At 35.5% G+C, this 13,466-nt stretch overlaps 1 protein-coding gene across 1 annotated transcript; it reads right to left on the reverse strand.

The window, feature by feature from the left end:
• Positions 1–178: 178 nt before the first annotated feature.
• TMEM229B (transmembrane protein 229B) lies at positions 179–13,252 on the reverse strand. The gene is made up of 2 exons (XM_072409782.1): positions 13,089–13,252; positions 179–4,394 (listed from the first exon to the last, which is right to left on the reverse strand). The coding sequence occupies exon 2, from the start codon at positions 4,285–4,287 to the stop codon at positions 3,823–3,825; it is 465 nt and encodes a 154-aa protein (XP_072265883.1). The 5' UTR covers positions 4,288–4,394; positions 13,089–13,252; the 3' UTR covers positions 179–3,822.
• Between the last annotated feature and the right edge of the window lie 214 nt (positions 13,253–13,466).

A 13,466-nucleotide genomic window follows, 5' to 3' on the forward strand; every position in this document is an offset into this window, starting at 1 on the left:
TTTTTTTTCAATATGTGGCTCTTCAGAGTCTTCTAAAACATTTTCATTGGTACAAAAGAAAAAAAAAATACTGGCTGTTTAATTGGGAACTTTCCTCAGAGGAGGCTGATACACCAATAAAATGTTGACATAACTTTAAAATCATTTATTCCAAAGAAAAGATTGTCTGGAGTTGGCCTTTAAGGATCCATAGTAGTTGATCAGTTTATTAGATATTCAGGAAATGAGTCAGCACTAACTCCTATGTACTTGCCAGTTTTTAAATCCTTTACACATTCATTTCCAAATACCCTGCAGTTCCATTTAATTAATACAGAACTAAATAACTCTTATGATCTTAATACACATTAAGAAAAAAAATTGCATTCTAGAAATGGGGAAAGATGGAACCTAAATGATTGCCATTTGTTAATGAATTAGTTAACCCAAACAATCATAATCATAAACTATATATATATATTAGAAAGTGAAGTAGAAATAAGATATTTAAGGCTAAAAACAGCTTCTTGTTGATGCATATTGATCTTCAGTACACCTGTTCCTGCAGACGCACTGAGGAAATGTGCTGGTAAACAATCAGATGGTGTTATTTAAATTAGTTGAGAATTTTCTGAAAATATGGTGTTTTCAAGGAATTAGTCATTAATTGCAATGTACAGTATTTAATAATGCATCTTGTATAGCTAGTCACCAAATATAGCATTTTAGGAGACCATATAATCAGAGCTGTTTAAGTAAATGTATGTCCTAATGTAAACACTTAAAACAGACCTAAACTAAAATTTTTACCTTGCGTTAAAGGCGACGACAACCCTTTTATAGAAGGTTGTCTAGTGGTAAAGCTGCGGCAATAAAGAAAGAATGGTGGAGCAGAGTCTCCTGGTATACATACGTCATACATCCCAGGAGGCTTCTTCAATGGGGAAAAGGAAAATGCCGCTCTCACGCATGTGCATTGAGATCGTCTCTCTTTTTTTCCCATCTATGTCACTCCATCTAGCACCTGCGCAGACCTGCAAGATCTGGTGGCGCAGGCAGAAGGCGGTAGAAGGCCAAAAAAGATGGTGGCGCCGGACGCTTCCTCCACGCCGGGATAAAAGAGTATTCCAGGATGACACAGGACTCAATCCAGAAAACCTCCAGAGGGATCGACGGATCTGCGGAAGGAGGGGGGAGGGTAGTAGAACTGGAAGTATGAACTATTTACATATTTGCATTTGCCCCCTTAGCTAGTAAAATGTAGGATAAACGAGTGGCCCTGCATTAGGAAACTTCCATTTGGATATCCATCAGAATAGCCACAGAGCCCTTGGTAGATGGAAGTCCCCCAGCATTACCATCCATTGTCCTTAAACAGGGCGGAGGTGAAGAGTGTAAGAAAATGCCTGATGTTCACTAGAACATGGATGGTGGACTTTTGCTGCTACAAAAACTGCAACAGCTGCCAGCAGGAAAAAAGAAAGCTTGTTACAAAATGAATAGTCATGATCAAAAAACAAAAGCTTAATGCAAGGAGAAAATGGAAGGGAAGAAAAAGAAAAAATGAAAAAAAGTGATTTTAATTGGAGCTTCATCTCTTTTTTTAAGCTATGCAAAATATCCCTTGCAAGGGGATAATTTACTTTGCTATGTGCACTGCTTATATTCTGTTAATAAATCAACCCCATTGTACTATGTTATATGCACTAAACCTTCACACTGAGTAACTAAATCAATTTTAGATCCAGCCCTTCCCGCCTACATCTTCTGAACAATACAAAACTGGCATTTTCCTGTAAAGAAAGTTTTAACTCATCTTCCATACTTTTATGTATTCAACAGTAAAACTGTATGTATTATGCTTAAAATATTTATACTGCTTCTTTTAGTGGTGATATATTTTGCTTTTTATTAGGCCGAATGATGCTTTAAGATTTTACAATAATGTGCTGTGTAATTTCATTTAGTTTAGTACTATGCAGTGAGAGGAGGAATTCTAATACAGCATTACAGTGAAACTCAGTAAAAAATCCCCAATGTTTCCTATGTGATTAGTCATTTAATGTAGATATATATCATTTATTTTGTTATTACCTCTTTTTATTATCTAATTACTTGCATGATCCTTAAAACCGATCTATCAGTAACTGAGTCTTAAAAAATGAATTCCTAACATGTCATAATATACAGCAACAATGTAAGAAAATCTCTAATTCTGTTGAGCAGTTCTTGAAGTAAACCTAACATTTTGGGTATTTTGGGAAAGTGACAGGCTTTTATGAGTCTGTCACTTACCCAATGTAGAAGGTCTATATTCGAGTACAGGTAGTCCCCAGGTTACATACTAGATAGGGACTGTAGGTTTGTCCTTAAGCTCAATTTGTATGTAAGACGGAACAGGTACATTATTTGAATAAATGCAGTTAGGACAGATGTTTGTCTTTACATATTATTAGGCAATGTCGTGTCAGTTACTGTATAAAATCCTCACTGTGAGTTAATCACAAACAAAGCAAAAAGCTTTATGCAGCATAGACATTTATTAACTTCTGGTGAAAGTTGTGCTTTGACATGCAAAAAGAAACAACTGCAGAGTTTGTCTTGTCAATAGTTACAGGATGTTGCAGCAAAAGATTTCTTTTGCAAGTCATACAAACCGCCCACTCCCCCATAAAGCCTCTGTCCTGCACACCAACGAGCAGGGAAGCCCTGTACGAGCAGGGAAGCCCGGTTCATATTTAGGAGTCACCCGTATGTCAGATGTCCTTAACTCTGGGACCACCTGTATTGAGGTGCATAGGTCTTTCTCCACTTCCTTCCCTGATCCACTGCTCAATACTTAAAGAAGAAGGAAACCCAATTTATACATACCTGAACCCATACCATTGCTGGCGCCAACACTTTCTTCCTTCTTCTCTCTTTATAGAGCTTTATAAACTTCTATTTCAGGGCCCCAGCAAGTGAATAAAATGAAAGAAACATGCCAAGAAGGTAGACATCAATGGTGGGCTATCAAAAGAATCTGACACCTAAGTGAAAAGTTTTCTTGAAAGGATATCCAAACACAAGAACAGAAATATAATATATTGCTGCTTATCAGTTAATACATTAGATTGACACATTTATCTTTAGTGGTGCTTAAGATAAGGACTTTGGTAGTTGGCTGTCAGTCAGGGAGGTAAAGGAATCATGAAGTAGAACTTTAAAGCAGCAAAACCAATAAATTACAAAACAAATAGCTATTTGAAAGTTAAAACAACAACAACAAAAAAAAAACAGTTTTTGCTGTAATTTTTTTTAAACTAGAGATTTCCCCAGTAGTACTTTATGTCACTAGATGTCATCAATCTGTTGGCCAGCATCATTTAACTCACTTTTTCTGAGCTCCTCTGGGGCGGGTCATTGTGGAATTTCTCTAGCAATGACAGAACAATGATGGCATGCTTTTTGTCAGCACATGAACTGATTGTTTCTTACACTTGGCTGAGGTAAAAGGTAAGTTAAAGGTAATTCCACCTTTAACAATCATAGCACTCTACCACGCAATGCATTACTGATCAATAAAGTGATACCTGCACTGCATTGTGGAATGTCATAAGCCATGAATAAGCTCGAACTCAGAGTGTGCCTACGAGAGATCTGTGACACACAGGAAAAAAAAAAGTTGAGGAACTTTTTGACTTCATTTTAGGCAGTTGTAATAAGTTATTTAATGCCCATTTTCTTTAAAAACATTTTCTCATAAACTTACTTGAAGAATATTACCTTTTGCAAAATTATGAGTTATATATACATTTCATTTTAATTGTACATCAATGTTTTTAGTGCTGAGAAATGTGGGCTTTATTTGCCTTTTCCTTTGTTTCCATCTTGAAGTAACTGTAATCTGAGTGTATATTTGATGACCACCTGTTCTGCTATCATACAGCCAAAGTACCAGGGTACTGCATATTCCAGTGTAATAAGGCCCTTGATATTTCCAGGGAAATGGGAATAGTCCCAAGGACATGCATCAAATATCCTCAGCACATAGCCGGTAGAAAATTCCCATATATACGTCCACAGGGTATATATAAGACACCGAGCAACAAGAGGACACTTCCTCTTCAGGTGAAAAGACATCTTTTCTATTAGGAAGATAGCAGTCCCATAAATCAAAATGGCCCAGATGCTGCTGACTCCGATCAGTTTGCACTTCTTCTCGGCAAAAACGTCCCAGATTGAAGTAAACAGTATTTCACACAAAATTCCATGAATGGCGTAAACATACCATCGCATTATCCCGCTAAGATACCTGGACTTCTGCATTTTGATGGCGTGGTGTTCTGCAAAATCTTGGCAAAGATGAGATAATATACTGGAACTTGCTAGGTGTTGGTATGGGGACCATAGATAATCCAATGATGAGAGGCCCACTAAACATAAATAAAAACACAAAAAGGGGTATTTTGTTTATATTTATGGGTTTATATGTAATAGTTTCATAAGAGTATAAGATCAGAAGATATTTAATTAAATTTAATTTTCAATGTATAGCAGAAATCCTGTTTCTTTGTCTTTTTGTTTACTCATAGAAGCACTTAGAGTTCTAAAAGACATTAATTTTCGGTAGAGCAGTGTTTCCCCACCAGGATTCCTCCAAGGGTTGCGAGGGTTCCTTGACGTAAATTATAGTAGGGGTTCCCTGAAGAACTAAAAATTTTTTTAGGGGTTACTCGTGTTAAAAAGGTAAAAAAAAATACCACTGTAGAGGTAGGAAGAGGTGCGTGCAGACTCTACTTATATAGCTAACTTAGTTTGACACAGCAATAGTTAGAACCATTTTTTCATGCAATTTATACATTGTCATTGAATGTCTTTCGTTACTTTGCAACATACTTTAGCAATACTATAATAACTATTAAGTGCATTGGGTTTTGAATAACAATTTTCAAGGAAAGTTGCAAGTGGCTTCTAAACTAAGTTGCAGTGTCCAGATCATTGGTATGGTTTGGGTCACCAGAAACAAATCCCCACTCCCACTATTTATATAATACAAGGAGCATCTAAATCTGTTACTTTGCACAACAACATAAATGATAAAATATACAATATACTAATCAGGAATATACTGTAGATAGGAAATTATGAAGAATACATCCTAAGAAATATAGAATAGTATTATGCAGTAGTGATAACATATTTGTGCAGTAATTTATTAGTTCTCTGTATAATACATGAACATGGTTTGCACAGCAATGACTTGCTTATTGCTTGATTGAACTTACCAATATATGGCTTTTTGTGAAAATGCTCCACACCTAAATTAACAAATGTTGTAAAGTAAAATAGGACCACCCCTGCTTTCTGTGTGAAATCAGTGATTTCTATGAAAAGGTTCAACATGCCCCTTGTTGAGTCAGACCTATAGCTCTGCAATCAGCAAAGCTCCTTGCTAAATAGGACTCTCTAACTTTGGGGAGTGGGGAGGGTTGTCAGATCATTGATTGCACACAGAGAGCAAGGGTCCTTCAATAGAGCAGCACAGCTGACTCAGAGGTTAGCTCTCTGGCCCTTGCAGCACTGGGTCCCAGGTTCAATGTTTGCCCAGGGCACTATCTGCATGGAGTTTGTATGTTCTCACCTGTCCTTGTGTGTGTTTTCTCCCACATGTCAAAAACATGCAGTTAGGGTGATTGGCTTTGCCCCAAGATTATCTTTAGATGACATATGACTATTTTAACCAAATTAGATTGTGAGGGACAGTTATTGATATGATAATGGGCTTTGCAAAGTGCAGTGTAATATGTCATTATTAAATACATAGAAAATAATACAAATAGGACATACTTGCAGTGAAATGTCTGATCTACCCAGGATGTCAGTGTTTTAAGGAAACTTTGTTTGGATAAACTGAAATTAATAGGTAGGTTAAAGTTGCTGATCTTCTTTTCAATCTGGTTTAAATGCTTTTTGAGCCACTGGTACAGAACAAGGGTTCAATTAGAAGAAAAAAGTGTGAAAAAACATTCCTCTTTTGCACACTTCATATCAGTTGTTTAGAATGAACTGAAGTCCAAGCTCTTAGATTGTAAGCTCTTTCGGACAGGGTCCTCTCCTCCTCCTGCATCATTGTTTGTATCTGTCTGTCATTTGCATTCCTATTTAATGTACAGCACTACATAATATAATCACACTATATCAATACAGTTTAATAATAATAATATTAATAATAGTAAAGTCAGAGATATTCAGGTAACTGACATCTTCAAGAGAAGACCATCGACGGCAGTCTAGAACTTTCCTTTAAGACAAAGTGGCACCTGATGATTGATCATGTTACTGAGTGGCAGTTGAATACAAATTCCATCCCCTGTTGATCTAAGTCTTTATTCTTATGTACATCACCATCTAACAGGGATCCCATGACTGGAGGAGAATTGCATTTTATTGTCAATTGTGTCCATTTCATACTGTGAAGTTGGAGATCATTTACAAGCTTGGTATATATATCTGTTGCATATACAAAGTTAGTCAAGCCCCTTCGATAATGTTAACTTGTTTCTGGTGATGCTTTTTTGATCACAAAGCTTGCGTTAGGTTTCTTTATTGTTTTACTAGCTAATTACCATGCGTTGCCCGAGCATTTGTTTATTGCAATGTTATATTATATATTTATTTATTGCAATTTTATAATATACAGGAAAGGAATCAAATAAAGCTATAGTGATTTTCTTGTCTACAGTGTTGTTTCTATTTTTTGCCTTTTATTTATTTTTTGCCTTTTATTACACTCGGCCAACTGCCTTACGTTTTCTCGAAGGCATTATTACAGGCCCGAAATATGTTAACAAGTCCAAAAAAAAGTATGTAAAAATATAAGCAAAAGGCATTCTGTCACTAAGCAATACATACACACATACATACATGAAAATATAGCTCTGACATATACCACAACGCTTTGCAAAGATCAGTGGTGCACTCACATGAGTCTGAGTCATAGCAAGTTTAATTTAAATGTCTTTGTGCGTTTCCTAGTGTTGACATACACACATACATACACACATATACACATACAAATACATATATAGATTTATATAGTTCTAACATATACCATAGTGCTGTACAATGAAACACAAAGCTAGACCCATCAGTCTCTGTACAGAGGAGCAAACACTCTAGTGTCCCCCCACGGTCACACACTATTATTGTTCAATTATATACTTCTGACATATACCACAGCGCTGTACAAAGATCAGCGGTGTCATATGTCTAGCAGTTTGGTTGAAAAGTCTCCATGTGTTTCCCAGTGATGAGTCTGAGTCATATGTTTAGCAAGTTTAGTAAAATGTGTTGATGCGTTTCCTAGTGATGGTGGAACATAGCAAGTTTGGGTGAAATGTCTCTATGCGTTTCATCCAAATATAGCTCTGACATATAGCACAGCGCTGTACAAAGATGACAGGTGCACTCACACCTGTCAGCCATATGTATATCAAGTTTGGTTGAAATGTCTCAATGCGTTTTCGAGTGATGGTGGAACATACACACACACATACATACATACATCTGATTTTATATATATAGATAACTTTTTCCTCTATACCATTGCAGAGCACTCCCTTAGTCCCTGATATCTCCATTGCATTCCTTGCCTATTGATTTATAGACATTGATCTGCAGACCTTGCAGCAGATAAGATAACTTGTACTCTGTCTGTACCATGCACCAATTTATACAGCCCTCGCCTAGACCAAAAGTCAGATTAATATTTTACTAGCACTCAAAATTTTTTGTTATTAGTAAATCAAGCTTGTCATATAAACTGACAATGTTTTTAACAATGCAGCTAATAGCAGATTAGTTCACCAAAGTGATACAATAAAGCAACATGAAAAAATATTTTATAAAGAATTAAGTATCTTTATTAAAGATAAAGTAAATACTTTACTAAATAAAGTATTTTTATTTACTACTAAATAAAGATAAATACCTAATATATCTAACATACTTAATATATACAAACATAAACATTTAAATCGTTATATACAGTATATACATAATGAAGAGCTACCTAGAACTACATCAAAGTTCCTCCTTTCCTGTATTTTCTTTTTCTCTTCTTTTCTTAAATATGTCTAAATAATCAAATTGAATTATTCTTCAAGGTTTCCTGATTTGTTTCAATTCATTAGGCCTGATTTATTAATGTTCTACAAGGCTGGAGAAGATAGACTATCATAGGAGAACCTGGGTGATTCAGAAAACCTGAGATGGATCTAGTCCAAGATTGAAAGCATGTGCCATCTTTAATGGTTTTATAAATCTACTCCAAGTTTGTCAGATCACCCTGGTTCACCAAATCTATCTTCTTCGTCTTGGAGAGCTTTAACAAATCAGGCCGGGGATGTAATCTTGGTGTCTGCTGTGGTAATCTTCTGGCTTTTGAGCATTTCTAGTCGCAGATAAAGTGAAGTTGCCTTACTGTGACTTCAATTGCTGCATATAGTCCCAGGTAAGTGACTTAGAAAGCATTGAAGCCAAAGGATTAGTAGCACCAGTCCACTATTATAAGCAATATGAGATGAACAGCACATTTCTTCTGCAATTGTTTCCTTTATAAAATAACTCCAGGTTTGCTGGATCACCTAGCTTCACTGAATAAAGTTTATCTTTTCCAGCCTTGGGGAGCTTTAATAAATCAGACCCATAGTGTTTATGCTTTTCTTTTCTTTTTTGTAAATATATATATATATATATATATATATATATATAAATATATATATATATATATATATATATATCCTAGATTGTAAGCTCTTCGGGGAAGGGTCCTCTCCTCCTCCTGTGTCGCTGTCTTTATCTGTCTGTCATTTGCAACCTCTATTTAATGTATAGGGCTGCGTAATATGTTGGCCCTAAATAAATCTTGTTTATTAATAATGATAATAATATTATTTTTAATAATAATATTAATAGTAATAATATTAATATTAATAATAATATTAATAATAATACATGCAGTAAATGTAGTATAGTATTTCAAAAATTATCTTGTGTCTTTAAAAACTGTAAAATGATCTGTTATTTAGTTATAAGATTAGGTTAACCAGCTCATAATGATTGGTGATAGATTGTGGAGATTAAGCAACTTGGCACAAAGGCTCAGTGGTTGGCACGCTGGCATTTGCAGCACTAAGATCTCAGAATCGAAGCTTGACCAGGACCCTATCATGCATGGAGTTTGTATGTTTGCATGGGCTTCCAGTGGATATTCCAGTTCTCTCCCATATTCCAAAAACATACTGATAGGTTATTTGGCTTCCCTTGAAATAGACCTTAGATTAGCTGATTAGGAACATTAGATTATAAACCCCCCAAAGGGGAAGTTGGTGACATGACAATAGACTTTGTAAAGCACTAATAATATGTCTGCTTTATAGAAATACAAGATAATATTATTATAGTGCTAAAAACATGCAAAATATTAAAAAAAAGCCTTAGTTACATAATAAGATGTAATGTGTTATGCCTCTTTTCTTGGAAATGGTAAGCATCATTGTGTACATTTCCAAGATATGACAGATATGCTGAATAAAATGTAACACTTGCTACATATTTTATTTTTAGTAAAGTACCAACCTGTTCTAACTTTTCATATCTGGTAATGGAAATAGATGCGGCTTGTTCATAGAAGAAATTATAACATTGAAGCCTTTCAAAGCCTCTCTGCTTTGCTCTGCTGCACTGTGACTTTGCGCACTATAATTTCAGCAATAAAAAGAGCCTGCAGTGGTTTTTAGAAATGTTCGTAAAGAGTCATTAAAGAAAGTTTCAGCATCGTTCAGTCAAGTGATTTTTTACTGACTTCAGGAGACTTCCTGGCGACAGCGAATGGGCTCTTCACTAGACATTTTATGTGCCTTCAATTTAGTAATGCTGTGCAAATCTTTCGAGCATTACTAACACAACACTTGTCAGTTGTAATATATTTGTCAGGGGGGATTTCAGTTAGAATATGTTTGAGCACAATGGGCTTGATTTATTAAAGCTCTTCAAAGCTGGAGAGGATACACTTTCATCAGTTTATCTGGTGATCCTGCAAACTTGAAATGGATTTATTAAAAGTAGTTTGCTATTTGTTAGCAAATGTTTTCAATCCTGGACCAGATCCATTTCAGGTTTGCTGGAGTACCCAGTTCACTGATAAAAATGTATCCTCTCCAGCCTTGAGGAGCTTTAATAAATCAGGGCCAATATGTTGAACCTTTTGCTAAAGGAGGGCCATTGGCAGGAATTTTACAAGGTCTATAAGGAAGCAAGATGGAGAACCCATGCAGTGAATAGAGACAGACAAGACATCAGTGGGCCCGCTCTCCAAGACTGAAGAAGACTGTTAGTGGAAAACCAGTGTGATCCAGCAAACTTGGAATAGATCTGGTCCAAGACTAGAAACATTTGTCAACTAATTGCAAATGATTTTACAAAATCTGTTTCAGTTTTGCTGAATCACCCCGGTTCTCTCATGACAGTCTAACTTTTCCAGTCTTGGAGAACTTTAAAAAAATCAGGTCCAGTTTGTAGGACTTCCTCTAAAAGCAGGTCATCCCTCCTCTTTAAACTGCAGGTTTCTGTCCATCCATTGGGAAGACTAGGATTCACCAATTAACAGCCAAATTCCATCCAATTTAGTCTAAAACCATTCTTAAAATAAAATGAATCTATTTAGGGCTACTAATTGAAAAGTTCTGAGATAAGTTGGGCCCAGGGTAAGTCAACTCTAAAAAAAAACATGCCTATAGGTTTCTGCACTGTGCTGTGCAGCCTTGATTGCATGCTGGCTAAGGATAGGATAAGGAGACTAATTTTAAGGAAAGATGTTATTCGGTACCCAATCATGGATTGGTGCACCATGGGGCAGATTATTGAATGAGCATAAATACCAGACCGATGTTATGGTATTCAGACCGAGAAAGATGTTTTGTCTGTTATAAAAATAGTAACTAAGAGCCTAGACCTGGACCAGTAGGGCTTGGGTACCAGTCAACCTGGAAGGGGAATAGAAGGGGATCGCTGAGGCAGATTAGCACTGGAAATACAGTATGCCTGTCAGCTAGTGTAGACAATGAAGTTGCGAAAGTCTTAATGACACCCCAGTGTGGTTCCTTACCAGATGGGGCTTGGGTACCAGTCATCCTGGAGGGGGAACATACAGACTTATAGGAGAGAGAAGAGTTATTTGTTGGGGGAGTAAAACCCTTAAGAGGATCCTAAAAGATCAAGACCTGCCTGTCCTGACTTTATGCACCCCATCCATCTCCCATTATGATTGTGATTATTTAATAAAACCTCTAGACTACATTTATAGGCTGAGGCTGTGTTTTTGTTGCCCCACCAAATGAGAAAACTCCCCAAATTTTCATTGACAGTCCAGCTTTTTAAAATGTGTTAACAATCCTATGTTTCAAAGTGTATCAGAAATAGTGGATACGACTTAGCACAGGAAGAAGCACAGAAAATTTTCAGCTTACACAACAAGATAAGCAAGTATACATACACTAATCAAACAGATATAGCAAATCATTCAATACTGTATTTAATAGACCAAAAAATAAATAATTGTTAGGGTTATTATATACTTTACCAGACATTAGATTTATGCATATTATACAAACTTTTATACAACACGTGCAGCACTTGCATGTGTGCACTCAAGTTGCATCATTTAGAAACAAAGAAGTAAAAAACACAACATAAGAGGACATTATGAATACTTGTATGAAGCTTGGTCACTGAGATCTGAGGTCTGGTGACTTGGGGGTTTCATAAAGCATACAGAAACACTGGACCACCAATATATTAAATACAGGTTTTCTTGGACCTAGCACATTATTATTATCTTTATTAAACAGGATTTATGTAGCGCCAACATATTATGCATGTTGTACATTAAATGAAGGGGAGATATGGGATGGTAGGAAGTAGTGAGGGTTTCAAAAGACAGAAGACGGGTAGGCAAGTTTGAAACAATGTGTTTTGAGTGCCGAACAGGACGAGGAAGACCATTCTGAAGAGTCGGGGCAGCTCTAGAAAAGTCTTGGAGCACACAGAGGAACAGACCTGCATTCATTTCTGCAGCACTAAAGATGTGGAATTTATAAAAGTAATAATAATAATTACACGAATGAAAAACGGGATTTTTTTATGACAGCATTGACATGATATCTATCATTTAAAAGACAATGTATTCATAATATAAATCATATTCATAAAGGTTTTTGTATATTAGTATACCCTATATAAATTATGGTTATGACTATTTTTATTATTTACTATTATTACTATTTACTATATAATTTACTATTTTTAAAATCAGATATCATAAAATAATGTGTTGGCTGGATATGTTTTAGTTCTTCAGAGTTTTCTGTATCAATTCGTAACCAAATATATAATTAGATGAAATGGGCACTTTCAAATTATTACAAAACCAACAGGATGTGTTGGCAAACGAATATATGGCATCTGCACAAGCCAGTATAAAATCCTTTGCTTCCTTTTTTTCCAGATTTTATGTTGCTTATTTAATTTTTTTTTTTGAAGCAGCAATTTATTATTATTTAATTAATATAAGTTTTATTAAAGTTAATATTGATAAAAGAAGTAGTAGCATTCATACAAAATAACTGTTATATGTTATGAGTATGATATCAGTACTATAACACTCTTTTGGGTAATAATTTGAAATAAAGGCACCATTTTCCCCCTATCATTTCACTCCATTTATTATCCAAAAAGTTTCAGAGAAAATGTGTGTTTGCCATCCTCTTAGATTGTAATCTTTTTTGGCAAAGTCCTCTCCTCCTTCTGTGTCATTGTTTCTATCCGTCTGTCAAAATCCCTATTTAATGTACAGCACTGCGTAATATGTTGATGCTATATAAATACAGTTTAATAATATTGATATTATTAATAAAAATAATAATACTATTATTAAACTTCTCTTTAATTAAATCAGGTATTTGCTGTGAACAAGATCCAGACAACAAACAAATCTTCTATCGGTATACCAGCATTAATGTCTCCATCAGTTTTTACATTTTTTGAAAAAGAAAAAGCATTGTCCTCACCTGCGTCTCTTCAATCCAAGTTCTTTATAAGTCTCTGTTCTCCGTACATAAACACCTGAGTTTTGCAGTATTTAATCTAGTTAATATTTTCTTACTCAAGAGTTTACTCAACCCAAATTGAGGTTGATCAATATCCTGCTGAAGAGCCGGCAAAGAATTGGTTGTGAAAGCCGCTGAATGCTGAGCCAAGAAGGACAGAACCATATCTACATGATGTGCACAGATCATACAAAGGTCACTAATAACTTTTACTGTCATAAAACGCACAAGTATTGAGCAGGTGTTTAATGAATGGTAGTCACTATCTGCTGCTTATCAATGTTTCAGTTGGGGACAGAGTTCTGGCTCATGTGACAATCTATTGATGGTTTTCCTTGA

Source organism: Pyxicephalus adspersus, chromosome 4 (assembly GCF_032062135.1).
Source record: "Pyxicephalus adspersus chromosome 4, UCB_Pads_2.0, whole genome shotgun sequence".
NCBI classification, from domain to species: Eukaryota; Metazoa; Chordata; class Amphibia; order Anura; family Pyxicephalidae; genus Pyxicephalus; species Pyxicephalus adspersus.

Coding starts and splice junctions, on each gene's coding strand:
- TMEM229B (XM_072409782.1), bottom strand. CDS start 4,287: ATGCAGAAGTCCAGGTATCTTAGCGGGATAATGCGATGGTATGTTTAC.